The 24,549-nt window shown below is 36.5% G+C and overlaps 1 protein-coding gene across 1 annotated transcript in view; it reads right to left on the reverse strand.

Moving 5' to 3' along the window:
* The window catches only part of LOC121297027 (mediator of RNA polymerase II transcription subunit 13-like), a 135,413-nt gene extending 112,288 nt beyond the window's left edge, over positions 1 to 23,125 (reverse strand). The window contains exon 1 of the mRNA XM_041223042.1: positions 21,471 to 23,125. Coding sequence (XP_041078976.1) covers positions 21,471 to 21,542 — 72 coding nt within the window. The 5' untranslated portion in view covers positions 21,543 to 23,125. The remainder of the gene's footprint in view (positions 1 to 21,470) is intronic.
* Positions 23,126 to 24,549: the final 1,424 nt, after the last annotated feature.

The raw sequence follows: 24,549 nt of genomic DNA on the forward strand, positions 1-24,549 counted from the left end.
AACACTGAAACTCAGAATCAATTATTGTAAGGTGACATTGGTTTTATGTTGGGAAATATTTTTAAGAAAAGTAAAAAACTGAAATATCTTGCTTGCATAAGTATTCAACCCCTGTGCTGTGGAAGCTCCCAGTTTGCAATGTGGAAAGAAATTGCCCTAATGAGGACACAATTACCTTACCATTGGCCTCCACCTGTGAACCATTAAAGTAGCTGTCACATTTTCTGGATAAAAACCCCACTGTTGAAGGATCATTGGTAAGGCTGTGAATCTGAAGAAAAATGAAGACCAAACAGCATTCTACAGAAGTTAGAGATAAAGTAATACAAATGCATAGATTAGGGAAAGGGTACAAAATAATATCCATGTGTTTGGATATCCCAGTGAGCACAGTTGAATCAATAATCAGGAAGTGGAAGCTGCATCACACCACAAGAAAAGGCCGTCCCTCAAAACAAGAAGGAGACTTGTGAGAGAAGCCACAGAGAGGCCAGCAATCACTTTGAAGGAGCTACAGAGTTCAGTGGCTGGGAGTGTAGTAATGGTGCACCAGTCAACCATATCAAGAGTTCTGCATAACATTGGCCTGTATGGGAGGGTGGCAAGAAAGAAGCCGTTACTCAAAATGTACCATCTGACAGCACGCCTGGAGTTTGCCAGAAAGCATGAGAGTGACCCAGCTGCGATGTGAAAAGGTTTTGTGGTCAGATGAGACCAAGATCGAGCTTTTTGGCCAAAACTCAAAGCGCTATGTGTGGCGCAAACCTAACACTGCCCATGCCTCAAGACACACCATCCCTACAGTGAAGTATGGTGGTGGCAGAATCATGCTGTGGGGATGCTTCTCATCAGCAGGGACTGGGCATCTTGTTACAACTGAAGGAAGGATGGATGGAGCAAAATACTGCAAGAGAATTTGCTTCAGTCCGCTAAAAAACTGAAGCTTAGGAGGAAATTCACCTTTCAGCAGAACAATGATCCCAAGCACAACGCCAAAGCAACAATGGAGTGGATCAAGAACAAAAAGCTGAATGTCCTACAGTGGCCCAGTCAAAGTCCTGATCTCAATCCCATTGAGAATCTGTGGCACTATTTGAAAATTGCGGTCCACAAGTGTCGTCCATCAAACCTGAACAACCTGGAGCAAATCTGTCAAGAAGAATGGGCCAAAATCACTCTGACACTGTGTGCAAAGCTGGTACACACTTACCCCAAAAGACTTAAAGCTGTTATTGCAGCAAAAGGTGGCGCTACCAAATATTAATGTGTGGGGGTTGAATACTTATGCAAGCAAGATATTTCAAGTTTTTATTTTTCTTAAAAATACTTCCCAACATAAAACCAATGTCACCTTACAATAATTGATTTTGAGTTTCAGTGTTTTAAAATATCGAACAGAACGAAATTTCAATGTACCATTTGTAATTCAGTAATATGAGAGAATTGGTCAGGGGTCTGAATACTTTTGCAATGCACAGTGTATCATATTTTTTGTTGCAACTTTGTAATATGGAATGCAATAAAATGAGAACCAAACCGTTCCCCCCCCCCTTTCATTTTACAACACTATTTCCACATTTGTTTTATTGGTCAGATACAAAAAGGCACAAGTAAATGTCATGCTATTACTTTATAAAAACCTGTCTAGGGCTACTGTTTAGTGTGAAGAAATGGCAATAGCAAGGAATGAAAAAAAGTAACAAATAAATAGAATGCGGTGTCAACTTTATGTACTATTTACTTCGGGAATAAAGAAAACAATACTTAACTTTATATTATTTGGCATCCTTTGTTTTGTAGTTAATTCACTGGGATAAAGTAAGTCCTATACAATGTATTCTTTACTCCTGTGATATTTTTCTACTTTAACGTGTTACACATTGTAACTTCTTGCTGTGAAAAAAAGGCACACGCACGGACCACGCCCCCTGACCCTGCAACTAGACTGTCTCTGGCTGCGTTCTGACCAACATAATGGATTTTATTACTTTTTGAAAACTAATGAATAGCCAAACGAATATTCAAATTGAGAGAAAACATCTGGACATGAAAATCCTGTGTTCATCCAAGTACTAGTATTTTTATGCATTAAATTAAAATTTAGTGTGTATTTCGGATTTTTTAATGCAGAAAAACGGTAGATACAAAGCTTGTCAGGACCACTGCTTGGAAATAATACAAAATTTCATAATTTTACATTCAGAAAATTTCTAATCAGCTAATACTCACAGTAACTTAAGTGACAAGTCTTCATGGGGCTTGAGCGCCAGGTGAGCTCAGTAAGAACAATGCAGAGGCGCAAAGATCTGCATTAATCAAAACAGAACACTAACATTAATAATATAATGTTCATCTTAGAGAATGAATACTACCCAACATATCGCTTAAATACTGTGTGCTTTCCCCAAGTCCAAAGTACGAATACCAGCGCACATATCACTTAAATACTGTGTGCTTTCCCCAAGTCCAAAGTACGAATACCAGCACACATATCACTTAAATACTGTGTGCTTTCCCCGAGTCCAGAGTACGAATACCAGCATACATATCACTTAAATACTATGTGCTTTCCCCAAGTCCAAAGTACGAATACCAGCACACATATCACTTAAATACTGTGTGCTTTCCCCGAGTCCAGAGTACGAATACCAGCACACATATCACTTAAATACTGTGTGCTTTCCCCGAGTCCAGAGTACGAATACCAGTATACATATCACTTAAATACTATGTGCTTTCCCCAAGTCCAAAGTACGAATACCAGCACACATATCACTTAAATACTGTGTGCTTTCCCCAAGTCCAAAGTACGAATACCAGCACACATATCACTTAAATACTGTGTGCTTTCCCCGAGTCCAGAGAATGCTACAGAATAACACGAATATTGATGTTGACTTGTACGTGTTTTTAAAAAACGTTATATTATGTTTTATCGGTAATATTTTTCATCTGCTTAGAAAATCTACTTAACAAAAATGGGTTTTGCAGTACTGGTACTCACTGATCTTTTTCTTTATCAATTGCGATTTTTCTAAACTCGATCCAGAAGGTATGAATTGAAAATTCATATTCAAAAAACGACTAATGACAATTACTGGCCATGGAGATGGGAAAGATTGACACTTGCAAAACAGGTGACAGCAGCAAACACATGCAGTTTCACTTCATTTTAGCTTCTAACACTGTTATCCATTCAGTTTCATTCATGCCGTTCACTATATCTGCTACTTACTATCACAGCAACACCTACTGTACCCTTGCGTGCCACTCTCAGAAGAACCATGTCTGAAAAATGCACAGCATTACCAATGTGAATGCAAGTAAAAACACAGATTGGCATATGACTTGGCGGTCCAGTCAAAGCGTTCTGGTGGTCCGGATTCGACCGCGGTCCACCCTGCCCTACTGATTGACATACTTTTAGCCAGTAACATGCTTTGCTCAAAAGATACTACCAAGGTGAAATGACCAAGGAAGTAAAGTAATGGTACGCAAAGAAAGCAAACTAGGAATGTTCTTTAACCTATTCTAGTGTTCAACAACTTGTGTTTCTTTAAAAAGCACCTTTTATTTGTAGTTTTATTACTGTTTTATTTTCCATTGTTCTTTTCGCCTTCTGTTTTCATTATTATTTCTTTGAGCACCTGCGAGTGCACTTGCTGTTCACGTACCAGCTGTGGTATTTCTGTGGTGCTGTCTATCATCGTTGATAGGCAGCCCACGGTCAACAGTGTCCTCTGCCGGAAAAAGTAAGAACTGGGCACCTGTGTGGTGTTTTCAATTACACCTGTCTGTCTCCTAGTCAGTGAATTACCCACACCCCTTCCACAGGTCCCCTCACCTGGTAAAAGCACAGCCATGTGGTGTGCAAGGTGATTCATACAGTCAGACACAAGCAGACTCCTACAGGGCTTTGTCGTCCAGAGGCCAATATCTTGGCGACATCATCTCTCAAGTTCCTGGGAGCAAAGAATCAATTGGCTTGGTCGGGGGATCAGAGGACGCCCACAGTGTGAGGAATTGCTGCGGTGAGTGAACGGAATTGGACTTTCTAAATTAGGGATTAAATAAATAAATAGATAAATAAATACCCCAGGGGGGACATCAGCAGGTTGAATAACTAAGATCAGCCACTGTTTTGAACATTAAAATAGCCCACACAATACCTAACTTTCATTTACTTATTTTTACTACAAGCTGAGGCCCCCGGCCCCCTGGGAGTTAGCTGCTTCTCTGTTTATGTGATGTTGATCTCAGTGCTGAATCAGCTGCAGCACTTCAGGTCAGGGCCATGCTGGAACTGCAAGCCTGGATATTGTATAAAAATCAGTTGCTCTGTTTGGACAATAAGGTCTAGATCATTGCAGCATGTGCCAATCACCCACAGCTCTCTCTGTCTTTGACTCCTGATGACTATTTCAACACAAACAAACATGACAACAGAGGATTTAACTGCAAAACCAATCTGCCACACTCTGCCCTTTATACCACACTGTGAATCCTTGCTTACTGAACATCTGTTATAGTCTGTACAAAATGTATGAAGTGCAGACTGGGTGCATGGGTGACAATTCAAACCCGTTCAAACCCCTTGCTCACTAAAATATCTTAGAATCACTGAATACTGCAAAAGTTCCATTTTCAAAACCATTTTAGGGTTTTAATCTTGATTTATTTTAATCAGAGCATAGCTCTAGCTAACAAAACAAACAGACCAGTGGCAACATTCATCCACATACCACAGCAGTAAATTGAAAATTAGAGCTATATGTAACATAACATCCACTGTAAGCACCTATAGTACATTTGACATACCGACAGATGGACAACTGCCTTCATATTCCCCAAGATTCTGTTACTCTCAATCACTTCCAAACAGAGCTCTTTTTAAACCAACACAATACCAACTTTAAATGTATTAAAATGTAATGTTTTCTAGAATGTGTTTCTTTTAAAACGTTTCAGACATCCAGTAAGCAGTGAATGAAAGTGCACAGAAGGCACTGTGACTTGTGCAACGACTTTCATCACATATCTTACAAGTTTTTTTTGTTTTTTTTTTATCAGTTGATATTTTTGAAATAGACTACCGCTAGTTTTTGTGACACAGCACAGTGCATACACTTCTTAACGGACAGTGCGTTTACTAAGCAAGTAGACATTTTGCTACTGGCGAGCTGCATACAGTAGGAATCGAAGTAAAGATTAACATTATACAACAAACAGATTTAAATTAAATAAGTGGCAGTTTAAAGGTTGAAAGTGTATTAACTTGCAGATATTGTTAACTAGTTACAGAAAAATACTTGATAGAAATAACAAGATGAACATGTCTAAAAAAATAAGTAACCTAGAATAAAGTGTGTTTTTTCTACTACAAATCATCTTCTTCCATGTTTTTTTTGTTTTTTTTTATCATTTACAATAGCCAGGTAAGTAAACAAATCAACCTGGAGGAAATAATGGTATTATTTATTAGAAAGATGACAGATTTTGACAGACAGACCGAAAAGCATACATTTCCCAGTAATGTAACAATGTTCAATACATGGATCAGACACAGTATGTCGTAAATAATTATGTGTTTACAGCAAATGTCCCTGCTTGATCTTAGTTATAGACTGCAGACCCTTTTTCCTGTTTAAAACACGCAAGGCTTTCTTAGCTTATATGATGCAAACAAAATAACCCCAGTTCATTTTACCTAAATATATTGCCATCATTTTGTAGGTCAGATTTTACTCTATGAAACACACACCTATTATGGTAAAGCGAATTTAGATTTTTTTTAATGGTAATTTATTTGAAGCTGAAAAGTACTGAACCTTCCAGATGCTTCAATGCTACAGAAAGTCTGCACTGAAAGCATGTCAATCAGAGGAAAAGCAGTGACTGGAACCGATGTAAGCCAATCTGTTTGGCTTCTGGGAGTTTTTATTATTTTACAGAAAATAGGTAATTGTTTAAAAAACAACATTCTGATTTTTTTTTCCTACAAGGACTCAAACTCCCAGAAATAACTTGCGTGAAGGAATTCCTTCAATAGGAAGAACTAGGGGAGTGCCTGAGTACAAGCAGAAATGAGTACTCGCAATGAGTACAGGGTTCTCCCCAGGCCTTTTCAGCCAGACAAGCCGCTTGGTAAAGGTGATGTCGCCATCCATCTTGCAGATGCTACTGTGTCTTTAAGCGTGACTAGATCAGTTGCGCGATGCTGTGTGAAAAAAAATCTTGGAAGAACATGACAGCTGTGTTATGTCTTGACACAACATTTAACCAATCAGAGAGTGGAAGGGGCGGGTTTTCTGTGTTAAACACTTCAAGAGGCTAAAACGTTAAAAAATGATTGCTAAAAAAATAACCAATTATTTTCAAAGCAAAAATCGTAACAATGAATGCAGGGGGATAAAATATGTCGACGATCGGCGCAATCCACCATCTAATAATATGTTTTCGCCAGCTACTTTATTAAAAAAAAAATTAAGATGATTTTCTGGTATTATCATTCAGTCCATTTTTTTGTCGTATTAGTGTACTGTAAGGTGATGTTTAGTACATAACAGTTATACATATGCACCAAATAAAAGCATGATGGGATATCAGCTGTTGTCAGCTGACACACAAATGCTTAAGTGCAGAGGTGCTGGATTATTACACTGCGGTTTCATGCAACAGTTATGATGGTGACCAAACGTGTGTGAGTACTGTTGTGATAAAAAATGATTAAAATGAACATTCAAAAAACATAGAATAGCGAAAAACAAAAATCGACATGCATTAACAAAATGCCCTGAAAACTTAACTTAAAGAAAACAATTTAATTGAAACAATAAGCTCAATAAACTAAAAAGGAAGAGAAAAGGTTACTGTTTTTTGTGTGAACTCCAACAACCACAACATTATCTTTCCCCAGTTAAATCGTAGAGTCCCTAAATAAGCACGGTAATTTACCATAATAAAAAACAATAATGAAAAAGAAACTAGATCTAGTCAACGAAAGACACCACATTATTCAAATTACTTGTCGCATATATTTAAGGTAAGGCAAGTTTATTTTTCCGTTAAAAGTGCTCCTGGCTATAGTGTTCTGCCACCCGGCTGTATGGAATTCCTGGGGAGAACCCTGGAGTATGGCTCTTTTTCCCTGACCCAGGAGAGAAGGAGGGACCATTAGTACAACAGTCTTTGGTGAAATGACCTACATTAGGGGCTGTCCAAGGGGATCAGCATTTTCTGAAATCATACAAAGTGAACGCTGATAATTAATCGAACAAAATAAAAACATAAATAAAAGTAAATAACAACAGGAATGTCAAATGTCCCACGAAGCACTATGCAGTCTGTTCAATCGTTTACCAGAAGCTAAATAAACCTGCTGCCAGGTTCCTAAATGCAGTTCCTAAAGGCAGACAGGGTGTCAATTACAATTGTAGCTGCAATAAGATTTAGGGCTGTGTTCAGCTGTTACTTAAAAAACTATAGCGGTTGTAGTGCTTCAGTAAAATATGTACTGAATACCTATTGACCAAGACAGTGTAAGAGAAGTGCTATGGTAGAATATGTTTGAAACGTACAAAACACACTCTAACACTAATCATTTTAAGTTCAAAAACTGAGCACCGTCCACCCCTCCCACCGCCAGCTCGTGTTATCCAGAAGCAAACCTTTAATTTCTTCATTCGCCATCTCGACAGCAAAGCATTGTATAGCATACACCCTCTGCTGTTTGGGATTTTTTTGTTAAATGCAGAGGCGACCAAAAAAAAAGTTGAATGCAAAATGAACGCGACTGTTCATGGCGGTACAACCAATCTGCAGGGTCACTTGACAAGCATAAGTTCATATTATTAGTGTTATTAATATTTTTAATAGTAGTAAAATGTGACTGTGATTGAACCTGCTTGAAACAGTGACTGTTAAATAAAGCTTTGTTTTCCTAAGTCTGCTGCAGTTGATTCTGTGGCAATGCAAGCTTACTGTATATATCGCAAGCAGCATCAATTACATGTAAATAAACTTGTACTTTTATTTTTATTGAAATTATAAAAACATAATTACTGTTCTATACAACATATTTTAAACTACATGTGAATGTTTGAAGAATGTTTTATATGAATTACCTGTAAAATATGATTTTAAATCAAATATAAAAAAGTAGCTATGGTGACGTCATGTACATTATTGAAATGAGTACCATCGAAGGTTTGAACCTTCCTTCAGTAATGTGTACCGAACCGTTGAAGGTCAAAACTTACCCTTCGTTGCTGCTCTAATATAGAAGTAATTGTAGTTAAACTTTAGCAAACCTCTGTAATTGTATTTGTAATTACCATATAATTGATCAATTACAGTTCAAATACAGTGTTCCAAACTTAGTCACAGTTCCATGTTGTGTTATTAAGTAAACATTCTTGTCGTAATTTCAATAACTTTTAGTGACCCCACTTGTCTGAAAAACTATTGGCTTTCTGTATTTGTACCTGTGATTACTGCTTAGTAGAATAAACAGTAGACATGTTAATATGAGTAGCTGTTTATGTTATGTTCTAGTGTAATTGTAAATAGAATTACAATTACTGCAGTGTAACTAACTGAAGAAAACAGCATTGTAATTGTAATTTCAGCAAACAGTCCTGCTGCAATTGTAATTAGAACTGAACACAAGGTCTAATAACTGGTAGTGTGTCAACAAGGCAAATGTTTGCTGTATTTAGTTTTAAGTGATTAAAAAAAAAAAAAAGATTTCCACTATTCTTTCAGAAATTGGACATTTCACGGAGAATTCCATATTACACACAATGGGACGATTTCACGGAAATCGTGAAAACTATGATAACCGTTAAAAAAATACAGCCTTACTTGTAAGACTTTAAGAACGTAAGTTCACACAAAATTCCCTAAATCATGGCCACTTCTTCAGAAGTCACATGGGTCACAAACTTATTCATTGGCTGTTACTATACATGTGGTTGCTGCACTAGCGAATGGGAGAGGGTGGTTGCAAACTACAACCCCCATAGACACTCTACCAGAGTTAACTACTGTGTGAACTATATCAGGACCCTGTTGTGAGATACAACGCAAAGCTGAGTGTCAACAACAAACCCAACAAGTGGTGATATCCAAAAAAGCTACTGTGCTATATTGCTTAAATTACTATTACATATGTAATAAAATGTTGTTTTGCAAATGTTTAGACCCTAAAACCTGCTGCATACTATCAGATCAAACAGCTGGTATGACACTAGTAAGACTACACCATTAGGTGCAACTTTTCCCACTTCAGATGTTTAAGTGTTTACTATCTCTATCAAGAACACCATTGTTGTCTTTATAAAAACAATAAAACATACTGGTCACAATGTTTTTTTTTCAATTGTATTATCTTGCCAACAGCCAAAGTGGGATCATTATCTTCACACATAGTCGTTCTTTAAAGAAATGTTCTATAATCTAACTGAGACTGTAGGTAGGGAATCGATAGAATGTTTTCAATCAGGAAATGAATCATTATTAAATCATGAGGGTAAAAAACATGTGCCATGATAGCAGTTTAGTCTGTTAGTACAGTAAACCTTGGTGTAGTGAAAAGGCCACCTCACAATTAAAAGCTACCCTTAATAGTAAGGCCACCGACAGCAGTCCCAAACTACCAGTCTGAAAACATGGATGCAAAAAAATTTAACTTATTCAAATAAGTATTAGAAAGTAAAACAGTAAATATAAATAGTTTGCATGATATTAAATAAATAAACACATATTAGTAAAAATCTTTTGAGATACATTTCAATTCCGTCCCTACAGAAGCAAGGCCTCCTCCCTATTAAAGCCACATTTAGTTGGTTCCTTAACTGGCCTTAACAAAACAAACACACTGTAGTTTTATTTTCTGTTTTCTGTATTTGTATTTAGTGGGGAAAAAAAAACAAAAGTGCTGCCTGAAATCTATTTCCGTTTCACCTAATTTACTGGACAAAACATATTTTGTTTTTAAGTAAGAAAACGCACGGTTCTAATTATAGCACACAGCTGGCTTTCCCCTGCTTGAATACTTCACACTTAAAAGGACCAAACTAACTATACTGAGAGACAGTGAGCTGGATCTGTGTAGAAAACCACAAAAACCTACACAATATAACACTGTAGCAGCACTGGAAAAATCTTCAGGATTAAATCTGACTAGCGGTTAGAATGATAATTCCATTGCAAAGACAGCTTTTTTTTTTTCCCAGGATGTAATGTTGTTACCTTGTTTTTGTGCATGCTAGTGTACTCGCTCAGAATGTTGATGTAGCACTCCTGGGTGCAATCCCTGCCTGGTAGAATGTCATTTAAAAGACAACGGGACTGTCAAGTTGCACAGGCATCCGATAGCTTTACAGCTCACACTTTGCCTTGATGACAGTTTTGGGATTATGTATATTTGCACTCACTTCCTTGAAGTACATGGGGCTAACAATAATTCCAGTAAATCTTTACAAACATGTATTACCATCACTTCTTAGGCCTTTCTTATCTGAAAGATGCACACACTAGGTTAGACATGTATTTGATTTTGCTGCACTTCCCGTTGAAGGAACACAGTTGACAAGTGAGTTGCTTCAGGTAGTTGGTGTTCTAGAAGGAAAAACATTAGAACATTTTTTTTTTTTTTTTAGACTATAACTCTACCTAAGCATATTTAAAAAAAAAAAAACACTTTTCTCCAAAAATGTTATAAATGCTTGCCATTTATTTTCTCTACAAGAACTCCCAAAAACTTCAGACATTGTCTTTGAATACCAATCTCTGCTTTTGCTATGACTGACATGTTTTCATTGCCGACCTGGTTGCTTCAGACACCCTCTCGAAGTTGACCAGATATGCAGCATCGAAGTATCTGAGTGTTCAACACATAGTCTTCACTAACAGATTAAAAAAAATGATCATTAAAAAATCGAATTGATCTTCACCATAATATGTGCATTTTAAATAAAAGAAAATGTGAGATCAAAGAAAGCATTAGGTAAGATATACTGAAATTATTTTGTTAGCACCATGTACTTTCAGGAGGAGATATCAGCATCAACAAAACAAACAGCTTAGCATAATGGCTCAAATTAATCTAAGATGTGTCTAATGAAGCTCTTACGAAATGCTGAATGGCTAAAACTACCATACAATGTAGTAAATTGCTCTCGGATTGTCTTCACTTACACTTTCTCTGTAGGTAATGAATCCAAGTAGTGGGATGGCAGCTAGGCCAGTTTGTCTAAATGTAAAATGTACTTTAGTCCCTCAGCTTTGCACAGGGATGTAGGGGTGTCTCAGTACAATTACTTTTCATATTTTTGTATCAAGAAGGTCTAAATATCAGTCACAAAGTGAATATTCAGCACATTATTTATTTCTCTGTTTTGTGGTGAAGTGAAGAAGGATGTAATGAGTACAGCAAGTAATAGTGGTGGGCAATGATATGATAATGTTTTATCGATATTGTGCATGCATTTAAATAGCGATAACATCAAAATCTTCCAAACCAAAGAAATGTAAACACACAATTGCAATATTATATACAGGGGTGTGTACCTATTGCACAAAACACATACAAAAAAGTAGAATATCATTTGTAGAATTTTGGTTTTACTTAACAGTGAACACAATCAATCAATTAGTGATTAACAGAGGTGAATCTAGCCTTGTAGCTTGACAGGTTCACTAAATTCTTCAAGATACACAAAAGGTTCCCTGTGACCTCACCTCACCTCAACAAATATATAATATACTTTAAAAAAATGTTCCTTTCAGTCCGGTTTGGAACACAATTGCTAGTAAATTTAAGTAACATACCAAGAGTACAACTACAGCCTTCTCATTTCCAGCTGACGACCAGCTAAATTGACTCTACTTTGCCAGTTGAGCCGCCTAAATAGTTATTTCAAAAAGAAAAAAAAAAAAAGTTTAGAACTGTTAGAATTGTACTTGTATGTTCCAGTAAATAGTATTCAAAATGTTATTTTGCTCCAGTAAAATAGCTGCAATTTCCACAATGCATTACGTATGTAAGGTCGAGAAAAAGATTCCTTCTCTGAGGGCATTTCTTTATGGGCTTTTCCATGGACATCGTGAATGGACCGATCATTTTCAAGCGAAGTTGGTGATTAAGGTAGAACTGTACAATGATATACCCGAGTCATAACCGTACAGCAAAGTTATGACATAGTATAACTTTTTTTTTTTTTTTTTTAACAACCAACCTGCATTTTCTATGCAAGATCGTATTTTTTCACTCAAAGTATACGAAATACAGTGAGTATATGTTATAGCATTATAAAATGTCTTATGCTTTGACTTAAGATCGATCTGAAACCTTGCATTTACAATTAATTCAGGAAACGATATTCGCATTGCACAATTAATATGACTGTTGATTATTTTATTTTTATGTGCTTTGTTTTGCTGATTCAGTCTTTATTAAAACTCAAAGTATCACTATATGAGCTACAAGATGTACTGGTCAGATTTTTTGCTGCATAATCAGAAAATGTATATACAAAAGTACACCACACACACGCAAACACATACTGTGGTTATCTATCTATGTTTATAAGCATGGTACTAAAGATGATTAAAGAAAGTCTTCTGAAATAAAGAACCTACTTCAATTCACTTTTTAAGAAGTTCAAGTCAAATGGAAATTTATGTTCACGCTTATGTACAGTACGAATCTCTTCTTCCTCTGTCTCCACTGTCTACTGCTCGTCAAAACAAAAAAAGTGAAGCGCCGCGAATCACTGGTGTGTCAGGCCTTTAGGGTGCTAAAAGGCATGGTGCAAACTAGACAGTATAAAAAATCCAGGCATTAATAACTGGGTTAACTCTGCGTTTGATTTCACTTTGATACTTTTTACTCCTACGCACTCACCAACTGTATAGTTGGCTCATCGATGAGTGCCTCTCGTGGCAACACGTTCTGGCAAAATTGAGCTACAACATTATTACATTGAAAGTCTTAAATAGTCTACGTTAATAACTTTTACCCTTTTCCAGGGTGCTACATAAACATTAATGTGGTTTCTACAATTAGTGTCATACTTTAATTTAAGACAAATTAAAGCTAGTAAGCCGTGTATTGCAGCGTTTTGTAACAGACTGCAACCACCAGCCGAAAAGGGAAGCATCTCCAGATTTCCTATAGTAGCTCATTATAGTCTCCTAAGGAAGTGTTGTGTCTGTTTGTGCTAATCTGTATTAACAAATGTAATTTGTAAAGTGATTTTTAATGTGTCGCTTACTTTCAGTGTGTTCTTTTATTCTGTCATTGCAAACATGTACCTCAGTACAGTAGTATTTGCAACCCTGGCCTCAACTGGCCCACTTCTGCTATTTGGCTTTTTGCATACTTCGAAACATTTTTTTTTTTTTAATATTCATAAACAGATTTACGTTTTCTCCCCATTCCTCATCCACTCAAAATATAATATTTCTGTGTAAGTCAGGGTTCTACCCAGGCCTTTTCAGCCAGGCTGGCCGCCCGGCAAAATGGCTGTCGTCGCCTGGCTGAAAAAACCCGATCCGCTCGTCTTGCACATGCTACTGTGCCTTTAACAATAAGGACTGATGGCGCTTCTAGCAGACTAGATCAGTTGTGCGATGCTGGGTGAAAAAAACACGACAGTCGTGTTACGTCTTGACAGCATTTAAACAATCAGAGAGTTGAAGGAGCGGGATTTCTATGTGAAGCGTTTAAAACGTTAAAAATGACTGCTAAAAAAATAACTAATTATTTTCAAAACAAAAATAGTGACAGTGAATGCAGGGGATCAAAATAAGCCGGTGATCGGCACAATACAACGCCTAATACTATATTTGCTCCGGCTACTTTATTTAAAAAAAAAAAAAAAGGATTATTTTCTGGTGTTATCATTCAGTACATTTTTTTGTCTAAATTATTGTACTGCAAGAAAAAAAATTTAAAAAAAAAAAAAAAAAAAAAAAAAAAAAAAAAAAAGGATTATTTCCTGGTGTTCTCCATTCCAGTACAGTTTTTCTTTTTTTTTTTTTTTTTTTTTTGTTGATATATACATATGCAACCCCCCCCCCCCCCCCCCCCCACCCAAAATAAAAAAAAACACATTCCTTTTGTTGTGATATCGTTACAACTATACACCTTTAAGAAGAAAGACATGATGGGATATCAGCTGTTATCAGCTGATACAAATGCTCAAGTGCAGAGGTGCTGGATTATTACACTGTGGTTTCATGCAACAGATATGATGGTGGCCAAACATGTGCAAGTACTGTTGTGCAAAAAAAAAAAAAAAAAAAAAAAAAAAAAAAAACTATTAGAATGAACAGTTGCATTCAAAAAATGTAGAATAGCGAAAAACAAAGACATGCATTAACAAAATGCCCTGAAAACTTAACATAAAAAAAAAACATTTAAATGAAGCAATAAGCTCAATAACGAAGCTAAAAAGGAAGTGAAAAGGTTACTGTTTTTTTCTGTGAACTCCAATAACCCTACGTTATCTTTCCCCAGTTAAATCATGGAGTGCCTAAATAAGCACGGTAATTTACCATAATAAAAGTCATGAAAAAGAAAATGTAGAACATAAAAAAGCGCAACCAGATACAGTCATTATTCAAATTCTTTGTCGTATTATATATTTAAGGTAAGGCAAATTTATTTTTTGCATTAAAAGTGCTCCTGGCTGTAATGTTCTGCTGCCCGGCTGTACAGAATTCCTGGGGAGAACCCTGTAAGTATTTTAATTTAGCTTTTGATCAAGCTAGTTACTACATCCAGCACTTGCCACAATAAATCAGACTTTGATTGGCCAACAGAATCAGGTGATAATGAGTTTGTAAACAGAGAATCAATATGGGACATCTGAATGTCATTTGATCCTCTGACGTCTAAACGTCTGCTGTATCCTAGGATATAGTGTAAGGCTGCTTATTACAATGTTGGAGTCAAAATGAAACAGCATTTTAATCAAAATATTGTGTATTTCCTAGAAAATAAAAAAATCTTGTAACTTTTCAGTAATATTCGTAATAAACCGGAAATGCCGAACACTAAACATACTTTAACTTTTCACCACATACCTAGAAAATTGCTTACCCAATTGTGATGAAACTTGGCTATTGAGAGGATTGGATTCTGGGGGGATAGGGTCTGTAAATGACCGTCTGTAAATTTGTCAATCTGTATGTCATACTTGTGCATATATCTGTAAAACTGCCTTAAACTGTGATGGAAGCCATTCAGAGCCAAGGGGGTGCTACCACATCCCCAGCACCCTTGATCCATGGGATATATGGAGATGTGTCTCTCTCTCTCTCTCTCTCTCTCTATCTGTTCATTTGTATGTCACACCTACATTTTAACAGGTATCTTGGGAACACAATAAATTATTCCTAATAATAATAATAATAATAATAATAATAATAACAATACTTTATTTTTATATAGCGCCTTTCATAGTGGACTACCATCACAAAGCATTTTACAAGATACGAGACTAGGGAGTGTGGACTATGCATCAGGTGCAGAGTCACAACGACGACTCACCCAAAAGACGGACCACAAGGAGGTTAAGTGTCTTGCTCACGGTCACACAATGAGTCACACAGCCCAACTTCTTTATCTAATGAAATCAAATACCACATACCTATTTTTCATGTAACTATGTATTGGCATTTTTTATCTGTTGATATACATCATGGTCATCCACTTTTTCATCATACTGATGGCTCAGATTTAGAATTTACAGGACGGGTGTTATTGACATACTTGTTAGCAGCATTGGTTTGGGAGGTGGTCACATGCTCACACAAAACTGCCTTGTGCTGCTGTGTCAGATGCAAACAGCACAGCAAATGATTCTTCAGCAACTGTTACAAACTAACCATGAAACTGCAAAACACAAACATTATCAAGGTCCCTTTTTACAAAAGCATTTTCATTTGGAGAAAACTACTTTTTTTGTTATAAAACACAGTGATGAGCTGTAAATAAGTTAAAGACTGTGGCAACCACAACTTGAAAACACGCCAACTATTTATTTTTTTTTTGAATGGACTGACTGACTTGAATTATTGCATTATCTTTGATGGGTGGGAGCTATTATTTTCAGTGATCTCAAAATAACACACACTGATTTTTTCCTTTGATTGTGGTTCCTGTTAACAATACACTGCCTTATAAAATACTACCATCTCAACTGACACACTGTGAAAGAAAAGGCAGTTTGGTTCTATAAAATGCTTGTTTGGATTGTTTTCTCGAGATATTGTAAGACGACACCTTAAGCTGCTGTTGCAACATTTCACTGATAGGGCCAGATCAATTATTTCAATTTGAGAATGAGTGTTCCTTTATAAAAGTTTACTACAGTATTTTTGCAGTTTTACCATGCTTTTCCCATATGCATTTACCATAGTTTGTCATGTTTTTTAATATGTTTTACCATACTTCACTGGATTTTACAATGCTTATCTATGCTTTATTATACTTTGCTCTGCTTTTTGTGTGGGAAACTTGTATAAGGGTTTGCGGATGAATGTTCCAGACAGACAAAAGTTGTTTGATTAGTTTGTTTTTGTCACAACAATTGTGTAATTTGACATACTGGATTAATAGCTTTAGGAGTCTCTTCTGCACAATTAGGTGGTTTCGTAGTGTTGGTAACAGAGTTTGTACTTTATTAAGAGTTCTGGCAAGAGAACGAGCTTCTTAATAAGAACTCAATCTGCTGGTCCCTATAAATAAGCAAACCTCAAAAACTTAGCCTCTGGGTCAAATATAGCAGTGAAACAATACCAAAAAAGCCTTTCTTTGAAAAGATTACAATCAAGTATGCTAGGAATCAATTTTCCAGAAAAACAAATGTATTTTTTGTTGGTCGAAAACTGCTGTTGCTGTCAGCTGCATGGCTAGTTTTACACTCCAGTTCTGCAGGCAGCAGCACAAGCACACACACTGTAAATGTTGACATAGAGCATCCTAAAAACAGGATAAGACCACAAAACAGTGAGTAGTAAACGGAGTAAAAAATACTAAGAGCTAAACTGTATATTGGGCTTACTAATTAAATACTTTTTTTGTGGCATACATTAACAATTTTTGTTTTCTGGCACAGAAAATTAGCATGCCACAATTGATAAAATAGATTTGGCATTTTAATCATGACAATTACTGAAAAAAACTTTAAAAACTGTGTGTGCCACTTCTGTACTAAATAAGCAGGTTTGAGCAAACATTCATATTTGTCTATTTCTACTTTTGAAGCTTAAGCAGTGTTGTTATATTTAGGAAACAAAATGTGCACGTTGGAGAAGTCTGCATGTTTCTACTTCATTTATGGGATCTGTTTCAATTCGTTTGAAGTTTAACATGGACATAGTTGATGCTCTTGAAACAAAAGTAAAATATTTGTTGACCACACAAAAGAACAATAGGCGCAGCTTGGTCAAACTCTTCCCTTATAAGCTGCACCACAAAACAGAAAGAAGAATGACTTGTTAAATACTTTACACGGGTCCCAAAAAGCTTTCAGCTATAATCTATAAAACACCACAAATTCTGATTCTGCAGAACACCAGATTGGATAATCTCTAGTGTTAATCATGTGCGGAAGGCAAGTCAACAGCAATGTTTTGTGTCTAGTCAGGAAAACCATGTTGTCTGCGTGTTCCGGTGTGTGCAACTGTTGCAGAATTTCTGAGTCATGTACCCATATTTTGCCTTTGAAATATAAATGAAAGTAAAATTAAGGAAAAGCATCTTTTTTTCTATTTTTTATTTATTTTGTGATATGTGTTTCAGGAAATCTAGAAGTGCCAGGCTTCACAGAGCATCAACATACTATAATGTACAAGTAATCAAGGATATATTACCAAAATATTTTCTTGATAAGGTCACTTTTTTTTTTTTAAATGTAAATTATATGAATAAACACCTAGAAGCTAAACTTGACTGCATCAGAATACCATGTGCTGTGAGCATAGCGGTTTTCAAAAGGGAGAGAAAGCCACATCATATGATTTGTTATTTCACTCACCAGACAAATACGAGGGTGGTTTCATAATGCTGATACTTATTTTGTTTCTTTAGGTATTTACTAAGAATTCTGAATTAGCAACTGAACTGTACAACAGTAATTTATTGATCAAGAAAATTATTTACTAAACATTAACTGCTGCTTTCACAGACCCTGATTACCTGTAATTAAGACTCCCAAAAATTAGCTTCAGAAATAAAAAACTTGTGAAAATAATTCTACTGTAGATTTACATGTATTATGGTAGCGGAATTATTAATATGGCCTGAAGTTACACAATGTGGCAGTGAAATGGTTACCTGGACAGTAGAATAAGTTAATTAAAAACAGAGGGAAAAAAAAAAAGTCCCTTATTCAGCTTTAACTCATGAGTTACTTAAGCGTTAATGTCCAATGCTTGTCATTATCTGCTAGCTATGTAGCTGTTTAAAAGTGAGTTTCAAGATACTAAAGTCTTGTTAGCTTTTAGAGGGCTCTACTTGTAAGACAATGATGTAGACCATATGTGAAGTTTTTTTTGTTTTGTTTTTTTGTTTTTTTTATTAAAATGCACATGCCCTTAATGGAAGCGACATTGCATCAGAGGTCATGGTAAGTCTACTCACACATTTACCTTGCCGTGTTTATAAGACTTAGGAAAAGGATGAATGGTCTGCAGCAGCAAAAAGGGTGTATTCTATAATCTTGATCTACAGAATCACAGAATAAAGTTGTGACACCAAATGTGAAGTCAACATTTGAAAAGGTACATTGGTCTTTATCATCTTGAAACCAAACACTCACATGACCGTGATGCTGTATGTCCACCTGAGGTCACAGGTCAAAGTGAAGGGTACAGTTTAAACATGAAAATGTGAAAACACTTATATTGCAATTTGAATGCGATATGAGCTGTTAAGATGCAATGGCAAGGATAAATTTACAAACAGGAGCTGGGAAAAACAAATAAATAAATAAAAACACCAGGAAGCTGTATTTGTTCTATTGTAGGGATTACTGCCTCTGTCGAAATGCATACATGATCAACCAGCTCCACTAACTGAATGAATGAATGAATGACTAAATGAATAGGTAGAGAAAGATATCCTTGCTCCAGAAATGAGCTAACCCAGATTCTGCTGCACACATCAATCAGTCTGCCTCACTGTTCTCTATTCCCACTGCACTGAGTGTTCCTTTTGGATCCAGTCTTCTAATGAGGGGATCAAGGCTCACCATGCTCTTCCATAAAAGGATTACAATGAGAAACACCCTGCCCCTACACTTAGGGAGAGTATCTTGATTAAAATGCTGCATCTACATCTTTTTCAAGTTTGCTGGCCACCCACGAATACTGTTAATGCAGCATGAGCCTTTAAGAACCTTAATGGGAAATGTGGTTTCCATTTCACTCCTCTGCTTCATCAACTTGTACTCGATAGATGGTGTGGTCTGACTGTTTCCTTGTCTCTCTCCTATAACAAGCACTAAATAAATGGCAACCAGTGCTATAGTTCCTATCTGCAATATTTGATTAATTATCAGATACATTTCATAACCATTGCACTCCCTGCCACCCCACTCCCCCACAGATACCGCACCACCCTGATATTGTACACACAACAGCAATGTTTGGATTAGATCGAGACGGGGGTCCCTAAATTGGCAGTACCTGGCACCCTCCGTCTGCATGCTGTGTGCCTGAGAGCTTGCTTGGTGGGTAGGATACTAATCCTGAACCAAATTCCCTGGGTGTCATCACCAGGCATAAGATAACAAACAGCAGCCATCGACATGGGAAGCACTACCACGCCTATAAATTATTAACAAGGGATTAACCTTTTTATGAGCATAATTCAAGGATGCAGGTAGAGTAAACTCTGTCCTTGTGACCAGCTGCAACTCCAACACTACAAAGCCCCCTCAGCTATAAGATCATTCTTTCAGTCATTTGAACCCGCCTTCTATTCGGACAAGTTCTCATTTCCTTTGGTCATATTAAAGGGTTCCCACCGCATCAACCAATATGAAATGCACATCAACCTTGTACTTTGTATTACTACCATGGTAGATATGGTAAACATCTTATTGTGTTTTAAAGCCTGCTAAATTGTACCGTATGCATACTGTAGGCCAAATGCTCACTCTTTATTACTGTTCTCACGTTGCCTGTCACGGACAGAATAAGAATAGAAACTTGCAATTAAAAACAGCATTCATCTTTTGTGGTGACACTTTAAAATGTTGTCTGCAAATGTATATGCATTTTAACATGGTTTCATAGGATTGCACAGGAGTGACGTCTAAATAACTAATATTTTGAAGACCATGTTAAAAAAATGACCACAAACTCATAATTAATTCAACTGGGTCACCACAGGAAAAGCAGCTAAGACATTGGAATCCACAGGAATCTGAGGTCATTATTTTAAAGTGCAACCAAAAAAAAAAAAAAATTTCTGAATTAAACTCAAACTCTCAATTACTCTTAACACACTGGTTAAAATGTGTTGTTCCCTACCACTCTAAGCCATGACATGTCAGTGGATCGCACCAGGTTTTAAGTGGCCAATAAGTCATATTGCTCTGGCAATGTGTACACAGACTACTATCACTAACACTGAATATATTTACCAGTAAATATTAGACCAAACATTATTGTAAAATCTGTTTCATTCAAATATATTACGGAATCTTCAAAGAACAAAGAATAGAAATGCATCACAATTTTACAATTAACATTAGTCTCTTGATATTATATTCAAGATGCTGGAAGTTAAAACATGTGAGCCAGTCTGTGAATAAGCAAAATATTCAGTGACTGGAGGGGTTGCTTCTCAAACCCATAAAGCACAGGGATCACCCTGGATTCCATTAACTACAAAAAAACATGGTGAAAGCAATCCAAGGAGGATTCTCTGGTTGTGTAAAAGGTTTAGGCTGCTCAAATCAATCACTAAATCATCATCAACTACAATTAAAGTTATTTGAAACGTATTGCTAACTTGGTATTCACGAAGTTTACAACCCTAAAAGCGCCCCATGCAAGCCTAATTTAGCGCTGGCCACAAATTACACTGTACGCAATAGAGCTTTTGTTTTGCTCGTAAACTTAGCAACACCTTTAACTTATAATACTATCGTCACCTATACTGTAATATATATATATATATATATATATATATATATATATATATATATATATATATATATATATATATATATATATATGATTCCACTAGAATAAAACTTGACTTACGTTTAAAGACCACGGTATGCTGCTAGCCCTCTCTGCGTTGTGCCTGCGCTATTGCATACAGCAGCCGTAATGTGTTCACCTGTGCTAATGATAAGAACTCTTTGTAAGTGGTCCCATCAGATTGTGACTGAAGAGGTTTCTCTGTTTGTTTAATTGCACTGCATTTTAAAAGGGTTATTTACCAGTGAAAAGAGGTTGGAATGGCAGTCCTCAAGGCTCGCCCCGTTAGCCACCCAGTTCGCTGCAGCAGTCATGATCCTCCGCGAAGCGGCTCGACAGAGCTGGGCATGACGGAATCCGGGACCGGTACTGAGACCGAGCCGAGCCGAATCGGGTCACTATCACCACGAGAAACACGACAAATATCAAATTCTAAAATAAATGATATCCACAAACACGCAGAAATGCGCGACCGAACCCGAGGTGAAGATAACTCAAAATAGACTGGTTTTATAACTCAATATCAGTGTCAAAATAACGAGTAAATTTAACTATATCTGTAAATCCAAAACGAGTTTCCTGAGATCTGGTTGAGGAGGTCCAGATCCGAACCGATTCAAACAAAAAATGCCGTGTTTCAGTACCGTATTCCTACAGGCAGCCAATGTGTGTTTCCATCCAAAACAGGTCCATGTTGTGCCGGTTTTATTAAATAACAGTAAATCCCCTCGCCGTAGCTACAAGACAAAAAACACAGATCCAGAATTGATTAATAATAAATTCAAATAGTTTGTGTTCATAACTCCATTCATAAACTATTCTGATCTCCCAGCTATTCCTAAATATTGAGGATATTTTTCAATGATAAAACAAAAGACTGGACTGAAGCAGTAAATTGCAAAAGGTGTGCAATAATACTCCCGGAATCCCCAAATGTGTGCCGAATAACAATACTTAAATAAACCTCGGCTTGATAAAAACTGGCAGGTCCTGTTCTTTCTTGCGGCAAGGAAAATCCGTTTTGATGTTGTAAATAAATAAAAACTATGCAAAATAAGAATACAAAATATCCAGATACCGATAACCAGTTATCTCAGTTCCGATTAGTTTTTGCGGATATTACTGGTTATTTATAGTTTTTTGTTCACCGCCACCATGCTGTAAGCAGTTAGATGCTCAGAAATGTTTTTTATCATTGTTTCACTTTCCAATAAATAAACAGTGACTAACACAAGTATGGAAGCTTTTGTTTCTCCCGTTCAGTTCCAGAAAAAAATAATCCCAGCTCCCTCCAAAAATGTATTCCAGTTGATGTTTGTTTCTTTTTTTCCTCCCAAAAAAGTCTTTTAGTCTACATCGGGAGAAAGGCAAAAAAAACCAGACGAGGTTTAAAAAAAAGCCTTCCTTCCTTTCAATTCATCATGACGAAACGTCCTCCAGCGCCTCAGGAACTAAGAAATTAACAATAACCCCTAAAACACGACAAGGATGTGGGGTAATAACATTTACTTAATACCAGCGATAATAACCCCAGTCTGGCACATATTTTCATATGTATTTGTTTAATGTAAAAAAATAAAAATACACACAAAAACGATGGACTCGCGAGAAACGCGTCTCCAGCCCACAACAAAAATAAGAAAATCCTCTGAAAAAAAACATGTACAAAATAAATAAATACAGCGGGGATATTATATGACACCAAAAATAGCGATAGTAGCACAGCCAGCGGGCTCCTGTCTGTATGTGTCGCTTTGTTCCCAGACAGTGTTTTTATTTCTCCGTGTCTTCACTGTTATTTTCGTGTGTGTCTGTGTGAGAGTGTATTTTTGTGTGTGAGAAAGAGAGTGCGTGTGTGTGGTTCCCAATATGTGTGAGACGTCTCGCTGCCTCTATTACACTCACACACACACACACACACACACACAGGCTGCCCATCACGCACAACCCATGTAATGGCGGCGAATGGGAGGGAAATTCGCCATCTCATTGGGCACGGAGACCTCATGTGACCAAAGGAAGGGATAGATTACTAGAATGTTTCACACGGCCCAAATCTTGCCGCTGGAGGCGCTGTGTGCTAACTATATGCACACAGTCATTATTATATCACATACTGTATTCAAGAAGAGTGCTGAGTGTGTGGACACTGGCTTGACTTACTACAGTACATTTACAAAGCCTTTTATTTTTAAATTGAATTTTTTTTCTGGACTAAAATCTTAATAAAATGTACCTTAACATTTTATTTAAAACTCCTCTACTTCTGATTCTCCATGTTGTTATTATTATTATTATTATTATTATTATTATTATTATTATTATTATTATTATTATTATTATTATTATTATTATTATTATTATTATTATTATTATTATTATTATTATTGACAAATGTTTCAACAAGTAAAAGTAGGGCACATGGAATTGTAGTTCATTTTTAATTTCTAGAAACCAGGCATGTATATCAGAGAAGGGAGCCAGTATGAGGGTTCTTTCATAAAAAGAGAAGTTATCTCTTTGATCTGCTTAAGAACTGGTTCAAATATCAATTTATCGAATTGTATGAATAGGTTCAAATCAATACATAGCCCAAGAGCCTGTATTTTATTAGAACCCAAGAGCCTATATTTGATTTGATCTCACATTGTAATCTGTTAGGAGAATCTCGTGGAGATTTTGCTCTTACTAATATACTATTTAGTGTGCCTCCCCTCACGTAGACACTCTTAAGTTCTTCACCTGGGATAACCAGAAATTTTAATAATCTTTCTGAAAGTTGTATATTTTTTGCTGTAACCTAGGAATCCATACTTTTTATATTTCTTATATAATGTAGGGAAAAGGACATTGTTTGTGAGCCGTTGTTAAGATTATCCCACGCAATGACAATTTAATTGTAGTTTTCATGTATAATCGTTGGCTCCTCATTGTAGTTCCTCCACAAGTTTAAATGATCCTATAATATTGTTTCAGCTCCCCTTGGCCCCTTGTTCCATAAAGCTAGGGGGGGCTCTCCTCGTGATTTTTAACAGATTACTTTTTCAAAGTAACTTCCCCAACATACATATATCCCAACACAAGGTTCTTGCAAGTAGAACTATAATTGATTGCCTAACCTATACAGATTGGAAGGTTGTAATGAGGCCTTCACGTTAGTTCTGATCCTTTTCTTAAGGGTTTTTGAGTGGATGTTTAGGGATTCTCTTCAGCTCAACACTCCTGTTACTGCGGCTTCAACTGTCACTTTTTCAACGTCTAACAATGTACATGTATAGGAGCGTGTTACCACATGAACTAAACATATGCTATTGTGTGGTG

Source organism: Polyodon spathula, chromosome 22 (genome assembly GCF_017654505.1).
Source record: "Polyodon spathula isolate WHYD16114869_AA chromosome 22, ASM1765450v1, whole genome shotgun sequence".
In the NCBI taxonomy this organism is placed as follows: Eukaryota; Metazoa; Chordata; class Actinopteri; order Acipenseriformes; family Polyodontidae; genus Polyodon; species Polyodon spathula.